This window comes from Bubalus bubalis, chromosome 13, assembly GCF_019923935.1.
Source record: "Bubalus bubalis isolate 160015118507 breed Murrah chromosome 13, NDDB_SH_1, whole genome shotgun sequence".
In the NCBI taxonomy this organism is placed as follows: Eukaryota; Metazoa; Chordata; class Mammalia; order Artiodactyla; family Bovidae; genus Bubalus; species Bubalus bubalis.
The window spans coordinates 59,984,310-59,996,589 of record NC_059169.1 but is presented as its reverse complement, the minus strand read 5'-3'; the positions used below and the strand labels follow the sequence as shown (position 1 = coordinate 59,996,589).

Genomic DNA, 12,280 nt, shown 5'->3' with positions numbered 1-12,280 from the left:
GAAGAGGAACAAAGGGGAATGCAGAGTTCATGTTTGAACCAGGTGAGTCTGCAGCTCCTGTTGGGTATGTGGGCCGTGGGCACAGGATCAGAGACCACAAAACTCACTCCCTTGGCTCCTTCACACATGGCTCAAACTGACGTGAGCTGTGAAGTTCTTCCTAAATACCCTAAACAGAGAAGGAAGTCCACCCCAGCCTATCCGGCATCCCTCTCATTTTGTGTTCTTTCCTCCACAGCACTTACACCATCTGATGCAGTATTTCAGGTCTGCCTACCGCCCGTCTCCCCTGCATCATTATGAACACACCCTCCTTGTGACCTGGGGTGGTGTCCATTTCGCTCTCCGCTCTATCTGCAGGCTACCTCCCCTGCCCCAGGTGCTCCAAGTTTTGTGTTAAATGATGCACCAATCCTGGGAGAGCTTTCAAAGGCAACCATTAAAGAAACGTCAGCAGAATCGTTAAGTACCTGAAGTTCTAAAGCTTGGTAGTATTTTCTGTTATCCAGCCATCACGACCTCCCTCCTTATTCCTTATCAGAAAATAAAAGCAGGAGAGAGACAGTGCTGTCTCCTAAGAGCCCTCTTCTGCTCATGGCTGTATTTCAAACACCTCCCCGTCTCAGTCTGGGTCAGTTCGGCAACAAGTCATAAATGAGCAGACATGAAAGGTCTAGGTTCCTAGTTACCCGAGGATTTCTTCCCAACACTTTATGGATATATGAAGTCACCACTGGGCAAGGGAAGTAATTATAAAGCAAATAACCTTGGCTTAAGATAGAAAATTCAACATCTTCTTAAAAATTCAAATGACTCGATAACCCTGTATGCGAGACAGCAAAAGAGACACAGATGTATAGAACAGTCTTTTGGACTCTGTGGGAGAGGGCGAGGGTGGGATGATTTGGGAGAACGACATTGAAACATGTATAATATCATATGTGAAACGAATCGCCAGTCCAGGTTCGATGCATGATACAGAATGCTCGGCGCTGGTGCACTGGGAAGACCCAGAGGGATGGTATGGGGAGGGAGGTGGGAGGGGGGTTCAGGATGGGGAACACATGTACTTGGCAAAACCAATACAATATTGTAAAGTATTAGCCTCCAATTAAATTTATATTAAAGAAAATTCAAATGACTAAACATTAATCAACATGAAAATCATCACATAAACATACCGTGTAAATATAGCTTGTTTAAAGAAAATAAACACTTCATCATAAATAAATGATAATTTTATTTCAATTTTCAGTATATTTTAGCACTTTTCTCAATAATCTTCCACTATTATACTCTCCTGTTCCAAACATAAATTTATGCAGAACATGTTTGTGTATTTTAATGATTAATAGCAGTGTTTGGCTATCTAGTATATAAGACTGTTTTTCAATATTTTTGTGGGGGGTTATACTGTAAAGTGGGCTTCCCTGGTGGCTCAGACAGTAAAGAATCCTCCTGCCATGCAGGAGACCTGGGTTCGATCCCAGGTGGGGAAGATCCCCTGGAGAAGGGCATGGCAACCCACTCCACTATTCTTGTCTTGCCTGGAGAATCCGTATGGACAGAGGAGCCTGTCCGTGCTGCAGTCCTTGGGGCTGCAGTCCTTGGGGTAGCAGAGTTGGACACAACTGAGCAACTAAGCATAGACGCATATTATAAACTACTCTAAGGGAGAAATTGGGAGAAGGCAATGGCACCCCACTCCAGTACTCTTGCCTGGAGAATCCCATGGATGGAGGAGCCTGGTGGGCTGCAGTTCATGGGGTCGCTAAGAGTCGGACACGACTGAGCAACTTCACTTTCACTTTTCACTTTCATGCATTGGAGAAGGAAATGGCAACCCACTTCAGTGTTCTTGCCTGGAGAGTCCCAGGGACGGGGGAGCCTGGTGGGCTGCCATCTATGGGGTCGCACAGAGTCGGACACGACTGAAGCGACTTAGCAGCAAGGGAGAAATTAACACATATTCTGTGAAGAAGCACTCCCTGTTGTGTCCCTCTTTGCGACCCCATGGACTATACAGTCCATGGGATTCTCCAGGCCAGAATACTGGAATGCGTAGCCATTCCCTTCTCTAGGGGATCTTCCCAACCCAGGAATCGAATCCAGGTCTCCGGACTGCAGGTGGATTCTCTACCAGCTGAGCCACCAGGGAAGCCCAGTAATTTGCTTAATGGCTTCTTAATGAAGACTATTAAGACAAACTGTAAAAGAATAACTCAGTGTTCTATTAGTATCTTAGAATTACTCTTTGCCAGCACTCATGTTTTACCTCTATTAAGAATTAAAAATTAAAGACATTTCAGCAAATGCACACATAATAAAAGCATACTATAGGGGGAAAAAAACCTGAAAGACTTCAATAAGATATAGAAATTTATAGAAATCACCCAGAAAGGCAATTAACAGAGATTAATTACTTTAATAAAGATTAAAGTTTTTCATTTAAAATATTGTATAACAGCATAAATTTGATTAGTGAGAATGACAAGATATTGAAGGGAAACAATGTCAGAATCCAATGAAATAATGATACTCTAACACATTATTTTAATATAGTTTATTTGTGTCAGTGTCAAAACTAGGTTTGTTTTATACTTTTTTCCTAAAATTTCATATGGTCGGGGGAAAAAAAACACTGGTTTAAGCTAACTTCAACATCATGTAATTTTTATTCCCTAGTGCTAGTTCTAAATGAAATAAAACATCCTTGACTTTTTTTCATGTGGTAGAGCTCACAAAAGAAGAAAATGTCTTATTTTACCTCTGTTCTGTACTTGCTTTTCATGAACTTGCTCTGAACTTTTAAATTTATCATTCCAATTTTCATTAAAAAGTAGAATGAGTCACCATCTTCTGTACAGAATTAGAGCTATGGATAATGGAAAAAATAATCTCCAGGTGAAGCAAACACTAGGAGGCGATTAAAACTCCTACATTCCAGAAAAGAGCTGGGAGTTTTTCTCAAGTCAAAGGAAAACATAAAAGCTAACAAATGTTTTACATAAAATGTGGCACACAGCACAAAGACACTGCTCAGCACCATCTGAAAAGACCAGATGAGACACGTTCATAAATCTTCTCTCCTTTGAAGGAATTATTTTTTTAACCTAACAACTTTCGCATTCAATTATATCTGTGTTTTCCCAGAAATCAAAAGCATGAAAAGAAATCATAATGGGTCCTCACAGAATTTAAAAAGCATCAAGACCAGTGGTTTTATTGTAGTAACAAACTTTCCAGCGTTTGAGAAACCAACCTAACGGTCACCGTTGCCCAATTCTGTGTGTGTCCACATCAACAAACCCTGCGGGCACTGGGAAGCCATGGCTCCTTTTCCATACCCTCAATGAATCTGATTCACTTCTGGAGTGGGCATCAGAACAGGGGTGGGGCGGGTGTCTAGCAATACCAGAAAAGACCCAATTCTGCTTATTCCACATTGGAAGAATCCCATTAAGTGATCAGGGCATAACCTGAGCTTCTCCAAGAGAACTGAACAGCCTAATTTACCCTCCACAAAGCTGCAGAGCTGCCTGTGACCCTCCAGAGACACTGCCTGTAGCCCAGCAGGTTAGCTGACGTTTCAGAGTTACTCAGTCCTACACAAATATTTAGGGCTTCCCAGGCGGCTCAGTGGTAAAGAATCCACCTGACAATGTAGGAGACACAGGAGATGCAGGTTTTATCCCTGAGTCAGGAAGATCCCCTGGAGGAGAGCGTGGCAACCCACCCCAGTATCCTTGCCTGGGAAACCCCATGGACAGAGGAGCCTAGCGGACTACAGTCTATGAGGTTGCAAAGAGTCAGACATGACTGAGCATGCACACACACACACACACACACATATTTACTAACCACCTGCTACTGCTGCTAAGTCACTTCAGTCGTGTCCGACTCTGTGCGACCCCATAGACAGCAGCCCACGAGGCTCCCCCGTCCCTGGGATTGTCCAGGCAAGAACACTGGAGTGGGTTGCCATTTCCTTCTCCAATGCATGAAACTGAAAAGTGAAAGTGAAGTCGCTCAGTCCTATCCGACTCTTAGTGACCCCATGGACTGCAGCCTACCAGGCTCCTCCGTCCATGGGATTTTCCAGGCAAGAGTACTGGAGTGGGGTGCCATCACCTTCTCCATTACTGACCACCTAGTAAGTGTTAAACACTGTGTTCAGCACTCAGAGGTAAACATGATCCATCTGCAACATCCTATCTGCATGAGATAAAATGTTAAAATATGAAGGCAGGGGTGAACTTTTCTCACAAGGTATTTCCGTCTCACCTCCAGACCTCAGATACTGTTCCCTCTGCTTAGAGTTCTCTCTCCTATTAACTCCTACTCACTCCATGGGACTCAGGTTAAATGTCACATTATGTCATGACCTTCCCAGATAAGATGTGATGCCCTGCTGTGTTACTTCTAACAACGCCCAGTGTTTCCCTTAAAAGATGTCTCACTTTTAACTGTAACTGCTTCTTCAATGGTCCATCACCCCCTGCTCCTCTGCACCACCCATCCAGTCAAGACCCTTGTCTGTCTGTCCAAGCTCCTCCTGCTATCATAGTGCCCAACACACAGTTGGTACTCAAAGTTATTTCTTACCTAAAACAATATGTGGTCATTGTTGATAAAGAGAAATAACCAATTGGAACTTATTTCTTAACTCTGATTTACAGTTTTCTTAATTCTCTAAAACTGGTAAAACATATAGTTTTTTCTTTCCATTTAGAAATGGCTCATTGTAAGTTCCATCTGTCTGACAGCTCCAAACCTCAAAGAGAATTATTAAACATTGCTTCCAGATATTTAACTGCTATTTCATTCTTTTTTCTTTAAAGTTAAAGCAAGTTTATTGAGAGAGATACACATTCCATATAATATGCTGCATATCACAGGGTGAGAGTGGCCTATTTTGTTCTTCTTAATTTTAAATTAAGTGTTTTTATTAGACTGAAAAACCTCTTAATCAAAATTAAATTTGCTTTAAGCACTTTCTCCATGCAAAATAAAAATACTTGAAGTTGTATTTACCTTTGATGGGTCATATCTTCTGAGTGTTTCTAAGAGTTGTACAATTTGTATTCTTGTCTCTTCTTCACAGAAGAAAATCCATGATGAATTTCTGCTATATGTTACAGAAAAGCTGAGAAAAAGAAAGATTCTAGTAATCATTTTTATAAAGTGAGTTTATAACAAGGTTTAAAACTTACTAAGGAAGAGAAAGCAGGAAGTAAATAAAGGACATATAAAATAGCAAGAAATCTGAATTTTTTCCCCTATATTTTTCTTCCATGTACAGTTTCGGCTTATATTAATAGAAAAGCCAGATACTAATGGTTTGTGGAACAGCCAGAGTTCAAGTTAACGCTTTCCATGACAAACCCCAGCTCAACAGATCTCAAAATCAGTCTCAAAATATCAAATGTACTGATATTATATCTTTTAAGAAAGAAACATTTAAAAATATAAGCTATTCATGATTAAGAATCAATCATTAAGAAATCTGATTAAGGTAGCAGTCATAGAATCCAATGACTTTACTTGCTGACTCTCGGGAAAAACACGCTTAGTGAGAAAACAAGGGAGCCTACAAGTGTCAGGTAGAGATGCCAATAATGAGCACATTTCATGGGCGACGTACAGCGGTAACAACGGAAGTATGGTCCACGCGCCTTCCTGCTGAGCCAGCTGGTGAAGGAGGAGCACGGTGGGCATTTCCTGAAGAAACAACCATCAAAGCAAAAAATAAATAATACAATATGACCACAAAGATTTCTTTAAAAGACTCAAATTTCAAACCAGGTATTTTTAAAGATCTGACATTTTATTCTTCATACTACTCTTTTTTCTTCTCTTCAGGAGCCACTAGAAATGAAGGACTTCAACTGAACCCACACAAACTCCCCAGCGCCTAGGCTCCAGACAGCGCTGGAGCCCTGAAATTTGCATATCTGCAAAGAGGACTGGAAGGGAAGAGCCCAGGACAAGTGAGGGAAAACTCAGAGGTGTAAACAGCTTTTACTGTGTACCCAACAGAGGAAGCATGTGGAAAATGGAAAATAAAACACTTCGGCTAAACAAAAGGAATAATATACAATTTATCTCATGTGAAGAAAAAAATTTTAGAATGCCCTAAAAACACTAAAACACCATCATAATGAAGAGTTTCAGTTCTGAAAACTAGAAATAGAATCCTTAAGTATTCAGGCAACAACAGTTACAGCATAATGATATAATTTCAAAATGTATAAACTTAGTAAGAACGAAGATCCAGAAATAGACACAACTATAGCTATATATTGGAGAAGGCAATGGCACCCCACTCCAGTACTCTTGCCTGGAAAATCCCATGGACAGAGGAGCCTGGTAGGCTGCAGACCATAGGGTGGCGAAGAGTCAGACACGACTGAACGACTTCACTTTCGCTTTTCACTTTCATGCATTGGAGAAGGAAATGGCAACCCACTCCAGTGTTCTTGCCTGGAGAACCCCAGGGACGGGGGAGCCTGGTGGGCCGCCGTCTATGGGGTCGCACAGAGTCGGACACGACTGAAGCGACTTAGCAGCAGCAGCAGCATAGCTATATATACATGCATATACATATACATAGAGACTCATATTTTTTAAGCTATAAATATAAAACGATTAAGCAGTATTCAATCTATTTGCAGTTGTGACAAGCCAAAAGTCAGACATATAATAAGCTTGAACACCCCCCACAACAAACTCCAGCATATTCTGTGCTTTATACAAGCTGCTGCTGCTGCTGCTGCTGCTAAGTCGCTTCAGTCGTGTCCGACTCTGCGCGACCCCATAGACGGCAGACCACCAGCCTCCCCCATCCCTGGGATTCTCCAGGCAAGAACACTGGAGTGGGTTGCCATTTCCTTCTCCAGTGCATGAAAGTGAAAAGTGAAAATGAAGTCACTCAGTCGTGTCCGACTCTGTGCAACCCCATAGATGGCAGCTCACCAGGCTCCCCCGTCCCTGGGATTCTCCAGGCAAGAACTCTGGAGTGGGTTGCCATTTCCTTCTCCAATGCATGAAAGTGAAAAGCGAAAGGGAAGTCGCTCAGTCGTGTCCGACTCTTTGCGACCCCATGGACTGCAGCCTACCAGGCTCCTCTGTCCATGGGGTTTTCCAGGCAAGAGTACTGGAGTGGGTCGCCATTGCCTTCTCCGTTATACAAGCTATATCCAGGTAACTATTACAGAGAAAAGACTTTAAGGATACATGTTTAACTATTTGAAATATTACCACACTAAAGTAGATTACATACCATTCTTGAAGTTCATATAAGCTTATTATTTAAGAAAGAATGATTTTCAATATAAATCTTTGAACTATCAAATATGTCTTATTTATTCATTTTATATAGTACTTTTTAACTTTCATGTACAAATATGTAATGTAAAAACAGTAACCTAAGGTTACATGTAGTCAAGGCTATGGTTTTTCTAGTGGTCATGTATGGATGCGAGAGTTGGACTGTGAAGAAGGCTGAGCGCTGAAGAATTGATGCTTTTGAACTGTGGTGTTGGAGAAGACTCTTGAGAGTCCTTTGGACTGCAAGGAGATCCAACCAGTCCATTCTGAAGGAGATCAGCCCTGGGATTTCTTTGGAAGGAATGATGCTGAAGCTGAAACTCCAGTACTTTGGCCACCTCATGTGAAGAGTTGACTCATTGGGAAAGACTCTGATGCTGGGAGGGATTGGGAGTAGGAGGAGAAGGAGATGACAAAGGATGAGATGGCTGGATGGCATCACCGACTCGATGGACGTGAGTTTGAGTGAACTCCGGGAGTTGGTGATGGACAGGGAGGCCTGGCGTGCGATTCATGGGGTCGCAAAGAGTAGGACACAACTGAGCAACTGAACTAAACTGAACTGAAGGTTACATCACACTAACAATATGGCATGTTACAGAGAAAAGCAAACCCTGAAGTTTGAATTAGCAGCTACCCAATATAACTCTGGGCTTTCCTACTGTTGATTCTGAATAATGAAGTAATTCTCACTGTCTTTCAAAATGTGTTATATGTATACATATACACATACTAGCTGTATGTTTTATACACAAATATGCCATATATGCACACATATATGCCATATCTGTACATGTACACATATGCCATAAATACACAAATATATACCACATACATATTCATAGGGGATTATATAAGAGAAAAAAATCATGTGTGAAGATAACTAATAACTTTAACACATGGATTAAATTTTCAAATAATTATTTGTTGTTCAGTCACTATGTCGTGTCCCAACTCTGCAACCCCATGGACTGCAACATGCCAGGCTTCCCTGTCCTTCACTACTTTCTGGAGTTCTCTCAAACTAATTGGGACCATGCTAATATGCACTAGCTAGAAAAGAAACACAGAAGACACTTAAAAAAAAAGTCTTACAAGAAAATAAGTAGCAAATGCGCTTTTATGTAGCAAATGAAATTATAATAATGAAGACATTATGACAGTGGGAATGTCTTTACGTTAAATATTAAAACAGACATAACTCCAACCATGCAAAACAAAACAGAGAGCATAAAGGAGCCAGAAAAATGAAAATATTTGTGTCAGAATGATGAAATGATTACATATACACTTTAAACTATCTTTTAAGTAAAAATCTGTTTTCAGCAAAAATAAATACAAAAATGTGGCTTCCAAACAAGAGCCACCCTTCTGAGTTATATAGCAAGTTACAGGAAATATACAAGGGATGGCAACAAGCATTGCTATGACACCAGACAAGTAACTTCAGCAGAAAGACTGTGAGGGCCCTTGCCAGGCAAAGATGCAAAGGTCAGGATGATAAAAGTGCAGCAGACAAAGGTTTAGGCAGTACAGAGGAGGAGTTAAACTCTAGACTAAAATAAGCTCTCTGGATTACTAGTGGGTTACAATCTTTCCTATCTCCATTACTTTTTGTTTACTAAATCACATGCCTGGATTTCATATTTGCTTCAGTTGGTTAACACAAAAATGGCAGTCAAGTTTTCTGTACCTCTGCATCTCCAAATAGAAATATTTCAAAAACTAGTGTTCTATGTTGACAACTATCTCCAAATATGTCTCAAAATATAAAATAGGTCCTCACTTGATACTCAAGAACATGATCTTGAATAAGCCAAGGCCATTTGTGAGAGTTGGACCATAAAGAAGGCTGAGCACCGAAAAACTGGTGCTTTCAAATTGTGGTGTTGGAGAAGACTTTCTTGAGGGTTCCGGGGACAGAGAGGAGATCAAACCTGTCAATCGTAATGAAAATCAATCCTGAATACTCACTGGAAACACTAATGCTGAAGCTCCAATACTTTGGCCACCTGATGCAAAGAGCTGACTCATTGAAAAAGACCCTGATGCTGGGAAAGATTGAGGGCAAGAGGAGAAAAGGGAGACAGAGAATGAGATGGTTAGATAGTATCACCAATTCAATGGACATGAATTTGAGCAAACTCCAGGACATAGTGAAGGACAGGAGAGCTCGGCAACTGAACAATAACATTTTACTTACAAAGTTTTGTCTATTAATCCTCAGAAAGTACCAATAGCTTTTATTCTTGTTTTATATATACATATGTGTGTATATATGTATGTATGTATGTGTGTGTATTTATGTATTCTCTGTCTGTATGCACACACAGACCCAGACTTAGATACACACATATTCATATGTATTGAGTTGGCCAAAATGTTCATTCAGAGTTTTTTGTAAGGTATTAGAGAAAAACGCAAATAAACTTTTTGGCCAACCAAATATTAGCATGGTGTGGGCGTGCTCAGTCCGGCTCTTTGCAACCCATGGACCGTAGTACCCCAGGTTCCTCTGCCCATGGGATCATCCCGGCAAGAATACAGGAGCAGGTTGCCATTTTCTCCTCCAGGGGATCTTCCAGACCCAGGAATCAAACCCATGTCTCTTGCATCTCCTACATTGGCAGGCAGATTCTTTACCACTGTGCCACCTGGGAAGCCCTTATTAGCTCCCTGAGATAAAATAATTTAAAAGGTAACAAAAAATGTTCCATCAAATGATCTTATCTCAGTTCTTAACACTTGAGACTGTAATAATTTATATTCTTTCTGTCTCTTCTATCCATACTACAAGACTTACACCTCTTTTAAGTACCATATCGACAGCTTAAAGCACTTTTGGACACAAAGACCATTTTTTAAAATGTAATGCCTGACTGAATAAGAAAGAGTTTTCAAACAAAAAATCAAGGGAAAAGTAAGAAAATGTTCTATCGACAGAGCCCTTTGGAATAAAAGCTAGACGCTATAGCAAAGGCACTGATGTGTGGAGTACTGCCTCTCACCAACCTAAAGAACACTTATAACCATGCTACTATTTCAAACCTAAAAGCTGAAGGTAAAATTCTATCAAAAATGAGATAATACCATTTCAGAGGCAAGCATAAGGGAACTAAAAATACAAATAATCAAATAAGGGTAAATGACAGAAAAGGAAAATTTTTTTAAATGGAAAAGTTGATCACGGTAATTTAAATACTTTAATTCTATTTGTCTCATTGAACCAAAAATCTACATTTCTAGCAGGCATCTGCTTCTATCCTAATAAGCACTTTGAAGTCAGAAAGCCTACAGGACCGTCCCACAGTGCTTCCTTTGAACTTTTTTTCTCAAGGCACATTCGCATTTAAAGACACTAATAATTACTGGGAACCAAAAATTCAAAACCAACACTCTCCCTTGTTACCTGGCTCTCATACATATTCATCATCTTCATTCACGAAAAGGTTCAGATTCCACAGCTGAGCATCTGAAGATGCTCTGAGAGGAAAAAGCCCATTATTCTTGATATGGAGGGAGAAATCATTCAAAATTTATATCTAGAAATATCAGTAGTATGAATGAAAATGCCAACATGTGAATGTAGATCAAAGCAGATTAATATTTTAAATGTCATAAGTAACTTTAATTATTAGACAAATTTGGTTTGGGACCACTTTAGTCCTTCTGCCTCTCTCTGGAAAAAAAAAAATCCACTAATTTAAGTCTGTGATGCTTTCCTTTTCCTTTGTTAACAGACTGTTTCCCAAAATGTGTAACTTGTCCTTGCATATGAGCTAAGTCGCTTCAGTTGTGTCCAATTCTTTTTGACCCTTGGACCATCGCCCGCCAGGCTCCTCTGTCCATGGGATTCTTCAGGCAAGAATACTGGAGTGGGTTGCCAAAAAAAATCCACTAATTTAAGTCTGTGATGCTTTCCTTTTCCTTTGTTAACAGACTATTTCCCAAAATGTGTCACTTGTCCTTGCATATGAGCTAAGTCGCTTCAGTTGTGTCCAATTCTTTTTGACCCTTGGACCATCGCCCGCCAGGCTCCTCTGTCCATGGGATTCTTCAGGCAAGAATACTGGAGTGGGTTGCCATGCCCTCCTCCAGGGGATCTCCCTGGCCCAGGGATTGAACCCGGGTCTCTTAGGTCTCCTGCACTGGGAGGTGGGTTCTCTACCACTAGCGCCACCCATACCTTAATATAAAATATAAGCCTAGCAGTACATGAGTTTATGGTCTAATTCAGTCTCATTATTCAGACCAAGTGCTCAGAAAGCAAAACCCAAGACATTTATTCAGTATTAGGCAAACGTTCTAAAGGACTGAATTGTGTTTTAAGACTGATCCCAGTTCAAATGCATTTCCAAAGCCCAACAATTATATAGTTTTTAGGCACTGAACTGAGCTTTTAGACTAACAAATAAATCATGACAAAAATTAACATCTGTTTATTGTTATAATTTCTTCCATATGAAGTAGGCATATCTTATGAGGATAATAATAGAGATGTATAATATCTTGTTGGGAACATATATCAGACAGATTTACTAGCCTTTAAAAACCCACCATTCATTTGTGGACCAGCAGATTACATGTGATGCTATAATAACAAACCTTCCAAGAACCTAAGCCTGTATTAAATATATTTTCCCCCAGAAATTTGTCTTAATCATTAACTGTCATTTCTTAACAAGAGAAAAATATTACCTCATCATTGATGTAATTTATTTTAATTTATGTAATTTATTTACTTTGAAATGCTCTACTAAATACATTTTTATGGTTCATAAAACCTGCTTTAAATAATCATTCACTCATTCATGAAAGGCTGTGAAGCTTAGCATTTTAGGAACCTGATTTCTGGAGCCAAAGTGCTTACATCAGAATCCTAGCTCCAGCTCTTCTGAACCCTGCAGCCTTGAGCAAGTTCCCAGACCTGCCTGTGGTCTGTTCTCTCACC

The 12,280-nt window shown here is 40.3% G+C and overlaps 1 protein-coding gene across 1 annotated transcript in view; it reads right to left on the bottom strand.

Moving 5' to 3' along the window:
- Positions 1 to 12,280, bottom strand: part of B3GLCT (beta 3-glucosyltransferase) — a 121,408-nt gene that overhangs the window by 62,946 nt on the left and 46,182 nt on the right. Inside the window, exons 5-6 of the mRNA XM_044927321.2 lie at positions 5,645 to 5,721; positions 5,035 to 5,146 (exon numbers count right to left, since the gene is read on the bottom strand). Coding sequence (XP_044783256.2) covers positions 5,035 to 5,146; positions 5,645 to 5,721 — 189 coding nt within the window. The remainder of the gene's footprint in view (positions 1 to 5,034; positions 5,147 to 5,644; positions 5,722 to 12,280) is intronic.